The sequence below is a fragment of the Aegilops tauschii genome, chromosome 6, assembly GCF_002575655.3.
Source record: "Aegilops tauschii subsp. strangulata cultivar AL8/78 chromosome 6, Aet v6.0, whole genome shotgun sequence".
In the NCBI taxonomy this organism is placed as follows: Eukaryota; Viridiplantae; Streptophyta; class Magnoliopsida; order Poales; family Poaceae; genus Aegilops; species Aegilops tauschii.
The window spans coordinates 476,869,653-476,885,354 of NC_053040.3; the positions used below are offsets into that span (position 1 = coordinate 476,869,653).

Below are 15,702 nucleotides of genomic sequence, written 5' to 3' on the forward strand. Positions count from 1 at the left end.
AGCATGGATGACCTCCATCATCTCCTAAATGAAGGTGGCTTGTCTTGTCATCCTAGCTAATTATATATTTGGAAGGAAAGATCTCCATGAGAAAATGACGTTTGTGTCAATTGATAGAGCTACGTATTGCCCTCGCTCGCCGCTCAAGTTATTTGTTCTATATCTTGAGGCATGAAGTTGCAATGTGCAAGAGGAGCCTGATTAAAAGTCAAAATACTTACCAATTAAGCTTGTGGTTTAGAACTTTGATGACTGTAGCTATCAACCAACGCATACGATATTTTGGTGTGGTTAACTTCGTATGCGAGGAACTGCGGTCCTATCTAATAAATCAAGAAAACGACTGGCTGTCTGTGGCTGCAAACAGGTTCCTTATATATGACGTGTATCGGGCAAGTTAATTAATTTGGATGTGCATAGAATCTGGTGACAGTGATAGGGACTAGCAGCCTTGTCAATGTAGCACCCAACTAGTAGTACTAGCTAATAAATCGGTGAGGGGGACAAGACGGTCTCGGCCATTGACAGAGTCGATCAATAATGAACACATCATCATACACATGTGTCCTCTCTTGTCACATCAATATCCACTTGAGCCAGCAATGAGGATAACCAACCCACATGCATGGACACATACATATATAGTAGCTGCGAGGAGACGAGACATGGCACGTACGTGTGCGTGCGTTACACCAGTATAGGTTGGCTACAGGTAGGGCGAGGGCATGCATGCATTCATGAGTTCAATGGGATTGTTAACATGCATGCATGCTTGGTCCTGGGCGGCCAGGGGAAAGGTGCGCGTCCGGCTTGCTGAAGAACGAACGAACGAGAGCTGAGACGGATGAGCAGTAGTAGTGTGTAGTCCAAGAAGATATAGGTAAGTAGTGGTGGTGGTAAGCTACTCTACTAGTACTACATGGTAGCTAGGTGGGAGGATTCTCTATGTAAGCAGCACAGCGGGGTAAAGAAAGAAAAGGAAGAAAGAAAGAAAGAAAGGTGTGGGAGGGATGGCCATGGCGATGGCCATGGCGGGCAAGCGGAGGAGCAGTGGAGTTTGGCGAGCCATGGAATGTCTGTCCAAATAAAGGAAGGCAGCTAAAGCGCGCGGCCCAGGCCGGGACTGTAGAGCAAAGTGGCTAGCTAGCATTCTACCACCACCACCACCACCACCACAGCACAGGCAAGAGAGAGATGCAGTAGCTAGAGCAGTACTGGCGCAGCATGCATGCATACGACTGACCAGTAGCATAGTACTTGAGTTAGGCGCGTCGCGTACATGCATGGCCGGCCGGTCCTCCTAGCACAGCATAGCATGCACGCCTCCCCATTGCACATAGGGATCACAACCCCTTCCGCCATGGAGATCACAAACCCACACCATAACCACCATTGATCTCACTCTCACAGTTAGCTAGAGCTAGACTGTGATGGAGCACACAGTTTATGCCCTGCCACATTTGACCGTTTGCCTCTCCATCCGTGGGCGACCCCCGGCTACCTCGTCCACACCCGCATCCTCCCTCCCTCGCTACTCGCTAGCCTCAGAGCCGGTGAGTATGTGTGCAAGTACGTTTGCTAGCTGCTGAACCGCATCATCATGAATCAGCCAGAGGACGATACAGTTGGCTAGCTAGCTACCGGCCGGGACACCTACACAGGTTAGGCTGACACTGTGCGCGCACAGGCCGATGGATCGATCGGCTCCGGCCGGTCAGACAGGCATGAGGCATGCATGCATGCGAGCCAGCGACAGACAGCGCCACCTCCTCCTCTGATTCAGATTCTGATTCTCACGAGAGTCGACTAGACAGCCCAGGGGCGGGCGCGGCGGCCGGCCGGCCGGCCGGGCGCGGAGACGGACGGCTGTAGCTGTTCGCTGTAGGACGTGTTGATTGATGGATGGATGGATGTGACCGGGTAGATATGTAGTGGTATGTTGTGGTACGTTGAACATATTTGGGCCGGTCAAAAGGTGGCCGTTTTGGTGGCGGCCATGATAACAAGTGTGCGCCCTGTACGTACGTATTTGTCGAGCGCACATTCATGTGGATGGGGCCGGCGGCCAGCTAGACACGACACGCACATACACACCATGTGTAGACGTACGCCGACTTCGCTGTGGCCTTAATGGCGAGGGCCCAAGCGCGCACAGTGCGTCGCTATAATCATCATCGGCCGGATGAAGTCGCGCTGCCGAGGCGGCCTGTGTCTCACGAAGCGGCCCAGCGAGTCCGGCACCGGCACGCTCCGTGACTCCGTCGCTGTACGTACGCCCCGCCCCGGCCGGGGACCAGAGAGGGCGCGCGCGCTCGGCCGGGCGGTCAGCGCCGTCTGCATGCATGACCTGATGCCATGGAGCGAGGCCGGCCATCCGTGAGGACCATGGCTAAACTTAGACGGTGACATGGCCAACAGTGCCCTATGTACGCGTACCTATCAGTGCGGTGTGGGCAAACAAACTTGACGATCAGGTCAGGCCCGGGGGACAAACTCCTCAGGCATGCAATGCATGAGCCCACTGCCTCGCACGTTCCTCGTGGAAGCGTGCGTGCGTACGTACGTACGTTCTGATCATCACTAACTGGTCTCGCATCGCATGCACGTTGTCGTGCCAACATGGCTGCGTCCGCGTGTCGAGCAGGCGGGCGGCAACCGGAGGGTGGCTGGCCGCGCGTAACCAACATGCAAGACCAAGACTTGTGCCACAGTACACATGCAACATGCGCGCGCGTCCGTCCGTGCGTGCACCCGCCCAGCCAGACGCACAGCGCCCACGCATGCCATTGGCATGGACACACACATATGGTCCAGATATATGCGGCCGGGCGGGTGATGTAGACAAGTCGCGGCCGGCCTCCGTTTCGAACTACGGCGCGCACTATGCATGCGTGCTGGCTGCCTGCCCTGCCCCGTGCACTGCGCTGCCCGGTGAACAGTATCGGCCGCGCCCTCCCTGCGCCCTAGCAACAGTGCGCCTACCCCGGCCAGCCCAACCAGCAAGCTAGCCCCGTTCGTTCCAAGGGGAGTTTCAACAGTACGTACGTCGATCTTTCTCTCCGGCCGCGGCTCGGTGCTTGGACTGCACCATCGGCACCGTCCCTAGCTGTCCTGCCCCTGCCTCGCCTAACCTAACCATGATGCTTTCTTTCCTTTCTGTTTCGTCTTATTTTGCACGCGGGATTGCTAAATCTCAGTCTGACTTAGACTTAACCAAGTCTCGATCGATGGTATATTTATAGGATCTTATGCGAAGATCCTGCAAAATTTTCCTTTTATATGTACGTGCATTATTATCTTTCAAAATTGAAAAGGGAAAGCAAAAAAAATAAAATAAAGCCAGGAGGTATGCAGCAACGGACGCAAGCATGCGGCAACAAGCTGGGCGACCAGACAAAGCAGTGGCTTTTCATTGTTGATGAAGTGGCTGGGGATTATATATATATATATATTTTTTTTTTGTGAAAGAAAGGAACTGGGACTGAAACTGGCTACTGGCTGCTACCACACCACGGCTGCTGCTATGCTAGGGTACCATGCACCGTTGCGACCGTATCAAAATGGGGCAGCTTTAATCAGTGCTTCGCACCACACACAGAGCCACATGCACAGGCAGCCAGGCCCTGGGAGGGCAGCGCAGCGCAGTGCAGGACGAGGAAGCAGGGGCACGTGAGAGACGGCCAACTAACCGTCCAATCGCCCAGATCTGACGGCCCCCAGAAACCAAAGCACAGACATCGGCATGGATTAAGGAGAGCTCGTGGATCACAAGCTGAGTGAGTGAGTATTTACTTACCTCGCCGGCCACCCAGCACAAGGAACAGAAGCCGATCAATAATGCAGATGAGCTGAGCCGAGCCGAGCCGAGGCCTAGGATTTGATTGCTGTGCTTTGCTTTCTTTCTTCATCACGAGAAAAGCTGCAGGCAGGCTGCAACCGCAGTCCTGGCGCGCGCACAGAGCCGTATTGCCAAATGCCAGCCGGCCGGGCTCTGCTCCTGCTGCTGCAGAGAAAAAGAAAGGAGAAAAGCATCAGGAAATACCATGCTTGTACTGCCAGTATCCTTTTTCATATCCATGATAAAAGAGATAGTAGTATCGACCAGGGTTGGCAGCAACTAGCATGCATGTCGATCCGTGGAGCACAACGAAATCAGAACAGTATCGGCGCCACCAACGAGCCACCGCAGCTTTACAAGCTCACTGACTGACGAGTAACCAACCGAGTCGAGGAGGGAAATCAAGATCGCCTTGCCTACAAAACAACAGTAGTAGAACACGGAAACAAATGCCCCAGCGGGCTTACAGCTTTTACTTATTTAACGCTAACAGAGTCTAGCTAATTAACTAACGAAGCTGGGACATGACAGCGAAAGGAGACAGCAACAGATCGGCGATGAACGGAGAAAAGTTAACCTTGCTCATTTACAACTTTCTACCTAAAAAAAGGGCCTGGTCTTGGCGAAATAGGAATGGAGTGTCGTTCGTGCACATGGCCATGGCAGAAGGGAAGCAAAACGGTGGGCTCGTCAAGCAGGATTGCCACCACCGACGGATCAGGACACGTCGCTCAGTAGTGCGACCAGGTCGCTCTTCTTCATCTTCGAGTAGCCCCTGAGTCCCCGAGATTTCGCCAGCTCCCTCAGCTCCGTGACCTTGAGCGAGCTCAGGTCGGAAGCTTCCACGGAAGGACTACCTTCCAGACTGTCATCATGGGATGGGATGCTATCTGTAACATCATCAGCATTATCGAATGGTTCCAGATACTCATCGGTATCTAGCACGTCTGATTCATCGTCTGAGACAACAAAGTCGTCCAGAGATGCATCTTCTGGTGCTATCACAGAGTCGGGTTCGTACGGGGAGGCTGAATCAGGTTCATCTTGAGCAGTCTCCTCCTCCAGTGGCGTCTTGGCTTCCAGCACAGCATCGGTCATGCCATTGACGACAGGCTTGGCACCAGCATCTGGATTGGTAACAAGCTGGAACTTAACCCCAGGGACAGGAGATCTTCGCCTGAAGCTTGAAGGCGGTCTCTGGAAGGTTGCAGGAGGTGGCTTCTGCCCTTCCTGGGCGTCGTTCTTCATGCCAAATATCCTTGAACTTTGCTTGTTTCCAGAATCACTGCTTCTCCATGTCTGATCAAAATTCTGCTCTTTCTCATCGCTGCTCTTCCGTTTTTGGTCCACCGAGTGTTTCCTGAGCAGATTAAGAAGGGAATCCACACTTCCCCTCTCACCCTGGGATTTTGCAGGTTCAGGCTTCTTGTCCTCCCTGCCTTTTCCCCTCGCTCGCAGTTGTGCTTGTACCCTTTTAAATAGCTCTACAATCTCCTTTTCCCTTTCCCCTGGAGCTGATGTTGCATGGGGACGTGTGTTGCTTGTCAAAGATATAGGTGGTCCATTTTTGGAGGTTACTGTATCACTATCAAATTCATCATTATTCTCAGAGTCGTCCCTTTCTTGGAATGGCTTGCTTTTCCCCCTTGATGAAGAACCCCTCTTCTGTTGTCGTGAGATATCTGGATTCCTTGGTCTATGGTTGTTGGGGCTAGCACCACAAACCAAAGACACAGTCAATGGTCCCAAAATAGTTGATTTGCTGAGGAAACAAGATCCTGGGACGAATCTGCAATTGCCATGATAGACAGGTAATGTTCCTCTGCTTGAAACTCCTGGACAGAAAAATAAACAGTATACATCAGTTATTGCTTTGGAAGAAGCTTGGTGGACTAGTGGGAAATGGGCACCTTAAGATGGAAAGGTATGCAGCATGTCAGACAGATGTGAAATTTGAAAATAAACATAATATTCGTGGAAACAAACAATTGCATTACAAACAAGAACACTTTTAAGTTTTGACCGAATTGGCAACAGCCATATCAAGATCTACATGGGTAAAACTCACTTGATTATAGACACATGCATAAAGGTAACTTCCGGTGTTCAAGGAAAAAACAAGGCATTTGACAACTGAAAGAAAATGGACTGTACTTCAGAATTAGCTCATATGGGAAATAATAAATATTGCAGTCACTTTCGCCCCCAAATGCAAGTCATGAATAAAAGAGGAGTGTATCACAACATGAACTGCTGCCAGGCACAGCTCAATCCTGAACAGATCATAAGACGAGTTAATGAGTATGAGCCAGCTAGCGTGGCCTGTCGGTTGATCTCTAACATACATACAGAGCTACTTCATGAGTGGAGAAGAACGCCATACAGTTGCTCTGTGCATATTCATGAATCAACTAACATATGCATCCTAATTAAAGCCAAAGAACGCAGAAGAGATGCACATTTACACCATGTGCAATCGAGTACAAGCGCCTGCTCCTAGCGGCAAACACGGAAATAGCGAGCAACAGCAGTCTTGTATGAATTAAATTGGGAAAGCAAGTGTCTTGTGTCCAGTTTGAACAAGTCAGATTTCAGATAGCGGGAAAATTTGCGCTAGCAGACATCTAACGGGCAACATTTAAGTCAATCCAGGAAGAGAGGATAGTACAAGGCATCTAAAGGGACGATCCCCCGAAAATAGTTAGGCAGTTGCTGTAGAACTGCAGGAAGTGTGAGCTGCACATGCCATCTAATGTACATACTGCATACATACCATATTTCACTTGAGTGGTTTATAAACCCCCGATCCACTTAATAGGTAATCGGCTATCATATTCATATATGAATAAACATGGCAAATTGATATACACTGACTTGAGCACAACATGAATGGCATATACAAATCTAAATAAAGCAGCTCAACTTGCATAATCTGGACCAGAAGTAAACACCACTACAGCTAGCTGACCAATGAGGATAAGAAATGGATCCAAATCCCCTCTTACTACCTAACGAGGCCACATTTTTCTAACTGTCCATCACGTATGCATGCCATCAGGGAGAACATAAATTCAGAAATGCTACAACATCAAAAAGATAGGAGTATTGTCCCAAACCATTCTCTCTTTAAGCCGAATTAGCACCGCCCCTTAGTAGGATAAGTATATAGGATCCATCTCACAATTCACCAGTGATAACAATTTGGGGAGTGCGCACATGTATGATTCTGCCCCCAATTAAGACGAGGCTGAGTTCCTACACGTTGAGCCCCTCTGCGACACGGGTGCGTACGCAGCGGCCTAACTACTGCTAGCGCAGTACCGCAGTAGTGCTGCTCCTGGCCACCACTGCTACGGGTCAGAGTACCACTGCTGCACAAGGGGAAACGCGCGGTGGGCGGCAGCGGCGGTGGAGCAGACAGGCCGCTCCTCGCGCCACGGAAATCTCGAAACCCTAGACGAAACTGGACCCTACGGCATGTAGACGGGTAGCCGGAAACAGTGGGGAGGGAGGCGGGCTGCGGTGGGGAGGGGGAACTGTGCGGTACCGTGGTGATGGAGGAGGGCGGGGGCAGCACCGGTCATGCCTCGGGACAGACGCCGGTGGAGGAGCTCGCGTCCGGGGGCGGCGGCGGCGGCGGCGGCGCTGGTGACTGCCGCTGAGAAGAGAGGAGAGGAGAAGGGCGGAGCGATTGGTAGCCGTAACTGATAGAGTCAGCGCAAGTGGGGGATTTTCGGCATGGGTTTAGGTCGCGACGTGGGCCGGCTGCTGTCACTCGCTCGTGGAGGCCCGTTGGGGAGGCTTTTACGTGGATCCCATATTGGAGGCTACTCCAACAAATATTTTTCACTCAGTTTTTTCTCTTCCTTTTTTCCAGCCGGTTTTTAATATATTTGTAAAAACATATAAACAGTAAAAATAAAGAAATATTAAAGTTAAAGATAGGATCCTAATAAGGGGCTGATGTTCCCGACAGAAAGACCCTGACACGGATGAACGTTCCCTTGGGAAGTTCATTCAAGCGAACGACGCCACTAGGGGTGTTATCTAAAAGAAATACTCCGATGAAACGTTCAGGAATTGTCATGTTGTAACAGAGAGATTTGTCATGTCAAAAAAAAGGGAGAAATTTTTCATGCCCAAAAATAAAAACATATGATGTGTTAAAAAAACATATGATACAGTAAAAATGCCATGCGTTTTAGGGATTTTGCCATGCTGCAATAGAGAGATGGCCATGTGTTTCAAGGAGTTATCATGCTGCAACTTAGAGAATTGATAGACTAACTAAAAAGAGGACTTCACATATGTTCATGAATTGCCATGGTATAGCAGGCCGAATTGCCATGCCTTGAAGAGTAGCTACTATGAATTCTTCAAGTATTTGACATGCTACATCTAGGGGGTGCCATGCTACACACGGGTCGTTCCCTAGGAATGGTGTATGGGAGAAAACAATTGTGTCATTTCTGGAAAGGTGCATGAGAGTGAACAGTGTGCCTCGCGGGGATTGTCGCGTTCACCACCTTAAGATTCATGCTTCAAATCGAACGCACCAAAGAGTATCCCTTAGAAATATCACTCCCCGAAAATTTTCATAAATTTTAAAATGTTTAAAAAATCATGAATGTAAAAACATTTAATTAAAAAAATTTATTACAAGTTTATAAAAAATATTCACGAATTAAAATGTTCTCAAGATTTTTTTAAAATGTTGAGTGTATTAAAAATATTGAGTGTATTAAAAATATTATTAGTTTTTAAATTATTAATGCATTCCCAAAAAGCACTAATTAAAAATGATGATTTTTTGTGAATTTCGAAAAAACATAAATTTTCAAGAAAAGGTAAAAAGGAAAAAACGGGGAAATGGAAAAGATAAAAGAGGAAGAAAGTGGAGAAAGGAGACAAAAGAATACAAGGAAATACAAGCAAAAAAACAAAAAAAAACAAGCAGGAGACAGAAAAGAAAACCGCCAGTCTCGTCGCTACATTAGTTGGCCCGGCCCATACGCTCACCGCCCTGTGTGAAATTGACTAAGAATTAGTTAATGAATATTCATAAATTTTACTAAAAAGCGAATACGACACGTGTTAGTAGGAGGCGTGACACCAAGCGGCCAGCTTGGTAAGCTACCAACAAAAATGCAGCAGGAGGCGTGACGCATGCCCACACATCAATTCCTTCGAGCGATGCTCTCCTTTGCACCCCTTTTTGGTTGCATACATGAGAACCCAATTCTTTTTTTAGATCAATATAACAACAGGATTTGGGGAGCAAATCCTATTTGACACTCATTCTATTTTAGGCTTTTAGATTAATTGGAGAATTGTGAATTGGAAACAACTTCACAATAAATAGGATTTGCTCCCGAAATCCTCCTGTTAATAAAAAAAAAGAGTTGGGTTCACTTGTATGCCGCCATAAAGGGGTGCGAAGGAGAGCAACGCTCAAAGGAATTGAAATCTGGCGATGCGCTGCGCCTCCTATTACCACGTGTTGTTTTCACCTTTTAGTAATTTTATGAACTTACTTTTTTTTACTCGCAAAAAAAGTAAATTTATGAGAATGAGTTAAAAAATATTCATAAATTTACTTTTTTTAGTCACAAAAACAGTAAATTTATGAATATTTTTCAACTCATTCTCAGTCAATTTTACAAACCAATCTGATTATATAAAATATTCATGTGTTAAAATATTTAATCTACTAAAATAATATTGCCTCGGTCGATTGAGAATCGGCTAATATTTTAGTCGGTTTTACAAACATATTAATACTGATCTAGAACAATGTTCACCATGTAATTTAAAATTGTACATCTAGTGCAAAAAGGGTAGTGTTTGGTCTCAGAGTTCAGAAATATAAAATCTTGAATAGATCTCAATGTCAATTAAAAAAAACTAGACCAACAGGGAGGAGCCCCTGTGGCTTTATAATTAAGAAGAAGGGCGAGACACACTTGCGAACCATAGTACTGGGCTCCCACAACTAGCTATGAGCCCATCCACAGCTCAATGTTAAGTATAGACTGAGAATTAGCAAAATCATTAAAAAAAATGCAATGGAATCTAGATGATATGGATAGCGATAATCTGGGAGAACGTAAGGACGGCAAATAATTCAATGGTGTAACTAGGAGCTTTTTCCTTTGACTTAAATAATAATTTATTTTATAATTTCAGAAATTACCCTATGGGTTGAGGGCGAGGGGGGCATGCTATTGGGATTAAAGGTGAATACTTTGTGCACGAACTAATTTTTGTGAAAGCTGTGCATTTTTTTTTCAAAAAGGAGAAAGTCACTCTGGTCTCTACATCTATTGATGCACTTTATCGTTTTTTTTATTGCTACTTCATCTCTTCACCACAATGCAGCATGTTCAGTGAAACTATGTAGGTCAAACATTTGCACGTGTAGTTGTTTCCGAATTTTTTAAAGTTTGCAGAAGACAGTTTTTTATACACTACTCTCTTTTTTTTTTGAAAAACAACAGGGAGGGTCCTCAAGGACCTCAAAAAAAAAGGGCCTAGAGATGTACTACTGTGAATCTGCTCAAGAGAGCCATGTACCGGACGAGGCAAACTGTACTTACAGTAGTAAGCGATAGATAGGTGGATGGATAGATCTAGTGGTTGTGTCCAGGACACAAGGCCAGTTAATGTTTCTGTGGTCGCTCATTTGTACCTCTGCTCCATTCACATTAGTTTCAGTCCTCTACTCCTATCACGCGCATAGAATTGACCCTTGCTATTTTGTTATGGGAACACCACTTGGCCACACAGGCTGTGTATAACCTCAAGCTTGTAGATGTACTATGGTTGATGGTTTGGTGGCCGATTGTTTAACCTTTTATAGGAGAAACTGGCTAACCATGAAGCTAATAATGACAAAAATCAGAGCCCACAGAGTTTATGTACTATATTATTTTCTATTATTATTAATAGTATCAAGGTTTCAAATAACCGGTTATAGTCTTGATATAGCATTGGTACAGTTGTGAGATCACGGTGCTGCTAAATGGTATTCTTGACAATTGCCCGATATGTTATAGAACAGCAGTCTATAGCCCCATTATACCGCCGCTATGGCTATGGAGCACTTCCGCTATTTGGCATAGCCCGTCATTTAAAACTATGCTTAATACACATCAAATAATAAAACATAAGTTATTTGTATACTAATCTTAAATGATAAACCGTTGCGGAGTAATCATAGACTATATGCGAATAGTAGCATAATTAAAGTTAAATAGTGGACTTGACTATTAGGTTATAGTGCCCACTACATTAATCGTACTGAAGTAGCTAGTCATTAGTACTCGACTGCTCTCCTCCACGTTTATTAGCAGGTATATCGGCCCGAGACAGCTGTCGACCATAGTATTAGCCACCAACCGGCGTACAAAGACTTGTCAATGCAATAATTTTATACGACGGAGAACCATATGATCGATACCATGAGCCGCTTCTTAGTGTTTTTATCATTTGAAATTATGTGTGCAACATGTTGCAATTATCTCTAGGCCGAGTGGCTCAAGGAAGAAAATTTTCTTCCTTGGGGTAGCTGTAGCAATTTCTCTACATCCACAAGGAGGAGGTCGGATGGCCGACCGGGAATTGAAAGGTGCAGGACCCACATGTCTGTGACACAGAAAATAAGATTCATTTTTTTTACGGGAATAGCAGGAGCTCTGCTTTTGCATTATAGTAGAAGAGAGGAAAAAATTCAGATATTACAACATCCTTCTGGGACAGGCCCCGGAGAGGATAGGGACTGCCCAAGAACACTTGGTGTTTCTCCCAGGGCAGGCTTTACGTAATAACCTGACCCTGCCCAGTGGCCTCTTTGTATAATTTTACATTATCTCTGATTAAATCAGCCAACATGAACACAGTCAATTCCTTCTGCTGAAAGATCCTCCTGTTGCGCTCTTTCCATAGGTGCCAGGCGATGTAGGCCGCCAACGTGATATCCTCCTGCACCGTGTTCGTCGGCCCGCGCCCGGAGCATAGCTCTCTCCACCAATCTGTAATCGAGCTAGCCGAAGACGCAATACGCCACATCCTGCTGTTTGATCCCTGGAAGTGGAACCACATCTCCTTTGCGAAAGAGCATCCCAGCGTCAAATGCATTGCAGATTCAGGATCTTGATCACACAACTTGCACCGATCATTATGCGGCCAATTCCGCGCTAGCAGTCGATCCGCCGTCCAATTCCTGTTCTGCAGGAGTAACCAAAGGTAGAATTTGATCTTCCCCTCCATCTTGCACCTCCATATTCTCTCAAGATCCGGCTGCTCGATCCTGGTCGCAAACTGAATGCCATACGCAGAGCACGCAGAGTAGGAGCCGTTAGCCGCGAGTGACCACCTGATCACATCCTTTGCTTCCGACAGGCTCACCAGCTGAACCTCCTCCCAAATTCTGACAAATTGTGCTAGCTGCTCATCGTTGTTCATTCTTTGCAGACCTTGCATCCATCGGCCGTTTGTGAAAGCCTCTTTTACAGTAATTTTCTTGAACCGCGCCAGCTTGAAAATCTCCGGTGCAATCACATAAGGGGCCTCCCCATGCATCCATCTGTCCATCCAGAACAGCGCAAGTCGACCATCACCCAACTGAATAGATGAGCAGCTCGAGAACAGCTGTCTATCAATCGCGTCGCACGGGGTAGGAGATCCTTTCCACGGTCGATCGGCGTCATCCCATCTGAACCATTCCCATCTCAAGCGCAAGGCCCGGCTGAAACACTCGATGTTCTTGATACCTAAACCACCAACAACCTTGGGGGAACAGGCCTGCTTACAGTTTACCAGACACTTGCCTCCAGCCGCTCTTTCTTCAATTTCCCATAGGAAATTCCTTCTGAGTTTGTCCACCTTTCTAATGAACCATTTATCCGGTTGGAAAGCTGTTAGGAAGAAAATGCCAGTGCTAGTGACCACTGAGTTGATGTAAACTAGCCTCCCCATCCTGTTTAGCAATCTGCCTTTCCTAGGCGCTAGCTTTCCCGCCATCTTGTCCAGCACCGGCTGCACCTCGGCCCTCCTGGGCTTCCTGACACCTAGAGGCAGTCCCAGATATTTACACGGGAGAGCCCCTTGTATCCCACCAAAAACAGCCAGCATGGGATCCAGCTCCATTCCATGACAGGCAATGGGGTATGCCACCGTTTTGCTAATATTAGTGGACAGACCAGAAGCATTACCAAAGATCTTGAGAATGGCTTGAACAGCAAGAAAATCATCCATGGTGGGGTTGATGAAAAGAGCCGCGTCGTCAGCGTAGAAGCTGGATCGGAAGCGGGCAATCCGAGATCTCAATGGTGATAGAATGTTACGCTCTGCAGCCATCGATAGGAGCCGCTGCAATGGTTCCATGGCAATGATGAAAAGTAGCGGGGACAAAGGGTCTCCCTGCCGAAGCCCTCGCGAGTGAACAAAAGGTGAGCCAGGTATCCCGTTTAAAAGCACCCTTGATGATGTGGAGGACAAAATCAGTGAAATCATGTCGCGCCATCTCTGACCAAACCCCATCGCCTCCAGGACCTCCATCAGGTATGCCCAGCTTACCGAATCAAAAGCCTTGGCGATGTCAAGCTTCAGGAACACCAAGGGCGAATTGTTGGAATGAGCCGCCTTGATCACGTTCTTGACGTATAGGAAGTTGTCTTGAATGGCCCTTCCTCTTATGAAGGCGCTCTGATTATTTGTGACAAGCCCCTTGATCTCAGGAACCAGCCGTGAAGCCATCATCTTGCTGACAATTTTTGGAACACTGTGCATCAGACTCACCGGCCTAAAGTCACTTGCCTCCTGAGCATCGTCCTTCTTGGGCAGCAGCACTATATTTGCCGTATTTAGCAGCTTCTAGTTGTGCCCACGGAGCGATTGAACAGAGTTCACCGCGGCAAGGAGGTCCTCTTTAATCAGCTGCCAACAATGCTTGAAAAACATCCCCGTGAACCCATCCGGCCCTGGTGCCTTCTCACCATGCATCTCAGTTACAGCCGCGTGCAGTTCGTGCTCGGTGAAGGGATTGTCTAAGTGCTGTAAATCTCGCCTTGGCAATCCCATGGCCTCCCAATTCAGTTTTGTGGTCCTCGAGAACGGTGTGCCCATAATGCCTTTGAATCTATCGAATAGGATCTGAGCCTTCCCCTCGTGATCAGTCACCATTCCGTCCCTTCCGCTCAAACTTGGTATATGATTTTTGCGGCGCCTACCACTAGCTCTGATCTGAAAGAACCTAGTGTTTGCATCTCCTTCTCTTATCTCAGTAAGCCTCGATTTTTGCCTCCATTTGGCTCTGTCAATAGCCGCCAGCCCCAACAGCTTGGCTTTCAACGAAGCACGCAGCCTCCTCTCCTCAGCGGACAGATCCCTCTCCTCTTGTGCCAGATCAAGCCTGAAGATGACCTCACTCGCCAAGTTCGACATAAAATTGGCCCATCTCACCTTTTTCATGTTCCAGAGACGCAGAGCCTGCGCGGTTCTGGATAGCTTGGTGTGCAAAACCCGAATAGGGTCATTTGACTTCACCTCTCTATTCCATGCCACATGAACCACCCCCTGAAAGTCAGTGCAGTTAAGCCAATGGTTCTCAAAGCGGAAGGCCTTATAATGTGAGCACTCCATCCTCTTCAGCACGATGGGACAGTGATCAGAAATATGAGTGGAGGCTGGCGACAACTGATATTGAGGGAAACTGGCCTCCCACTCATCTGTCATTTGAACGCATGTGTCCAAGCAATCCACATACCACAGTATGTACGCCAGGACACAAGAGAGCATCAAGTACAGAGATTGTCGCTCACGATAACTGCAAGGTACAGCTTTTTTCTATATCAAAAAACTGCTACGTACAGGTGCACATTTTCTGCGATGTATATGTACGCTCCCCTTGCTCACAGGGTCAGTACTCAGTAGTGCGTCGGGTCAGAGGTCGGAATGGATCGACACCATATAGTTGTACTGCCTGCTCTCCCAAATATCCAGTCCACACCCGGGCCGAATTCCCAATCCATCAATACCCAAGCATAGGGGAATCCAAGAGATGAGAAACAATCATATGATTTCGAGCTGGGCTTCATGTAGCATTTTGTGGAAAAAGGCAAGAGTAGCGCCATAGGCAAAGGCTTCTCCGGCTACTTGATGGATGATCTTCATTCTCTCGGCCCATCCTCTTGGACTGGGTCGTCGTTGTGGGTTGGAAGGTGTTTGATGTTTTATATCGAGGTGTTCTTGTTGGGGTTCACATGGCATAGTAGCAATGTCGAGGTTTGTGGATGTTGTGTAATCGGAGAGTCTGGCGGGGGCCGCCTGTGCGGTTGTGGGGTTTTCTTGTCATGTGACATGTGAGTAGTTAGTCCGTGCTCCGTTTGTATTGGTTTTCGCCCGGTTTTCCTTTAATTAACTGGGCAATTCTCTTCTTCTTAATTAATCGATGAGGCAAAACTTTTGTCTCCATTTCAAAAAAAAAGTAGCATTTTGTTTAAAAAATAGAACATTGATTTTATACCCTAAAATATTCTGAAAATAATTGCATGCACACACATATATATAGATGTGTTGTATGTGCAGACGATTTTATGGTAATATTTTTTTTTCAAATGTGGCATACATAAAAAGATAAATACTGGACAAAAAATGACTTGCCTTTTATTTTTTGGGCTAGAAATGTGTTTTATGCATAGCCTACAAATCTTTTTTTAAATGGAGGCAAAAGGTTTGCCTCATCCATTAAATAAAGGGAGAATAGAGTTTGTTACAACACACCCACAGAATACGACATGAAAGATTACTCTCGCAATATAAATGTCCCTAATCTTTTTGTCTCGGTGGTGATCCAAAGGTTCGCC

At 47.0% G+C, this 15,702-nt stretch overlaps 2 protein-coding genes across 2 annotated transcripts; both read right to left on the bottom strand.

The window, feature by feature from the left end:
- Positions 1–4,280: 4,280 nt before the first annotated feature.
- Positions 4,281–7,550, bottom strand: LOC109781236 (SAP-like protein BP-73). Its single transcript, XM_020339838.3, has 2 exons — positions 7,386–7,550; positions 4,281–5,673 (listed from the first exon to the last, which is right to left on the bottom strand). Exons 1-2 carry the CDS (start codon positions 7,420–7,422, stop codon positions 4,556–4,558), a joined length of 1,155 nt encoding a protein of 384 aa, XP_020195427.1. The 5' UTR covers positions 7,423–7,550; the 3' UTR covers positions 4,281–4,555.
- A 6,161-nt stretch (positions 7,551–13,711) lies between these two features.
- On the bottom strand, positions 13,712–14,572 carry LOC141026223 (uncharacterized). Its single transcript, XM_073502218.1, has one exon. It carries the CDS (start codon positions 14,570–14,572, stop codon positions 13,712–13,714), a length of 861 nt encoding a protein of 286 aa, XP_073358319.1.
- Between the last annotated feature and the right edge of the window lie 1,130 nt (positions 14,573–15,702).

Excerpts from the sequence above, each read along its gene's own strand:
- LOC109781236 (XM_020339838.3), bottom strand. The coding sequence starts at position 7,422 with ATGACCGGTGCTGCCCCCGCCCTCCTCCATCACCACG. Across the intron at positions 5,674-7,385 it reads CGCCCTCCTCCATCACCACG|GAGTTTCAAGCAGAGGAACA; the intron begins GTACCGCACAGT and ends TTTTCTGTCCAG.
- LOC141026223 (XM_073502218.1), bottom strand. The coding sequence starts at position 14,572 with ATGACAGATGAGTGGGAGGCCAGTTTCCCTCAATATCAGTTGTCGCCA.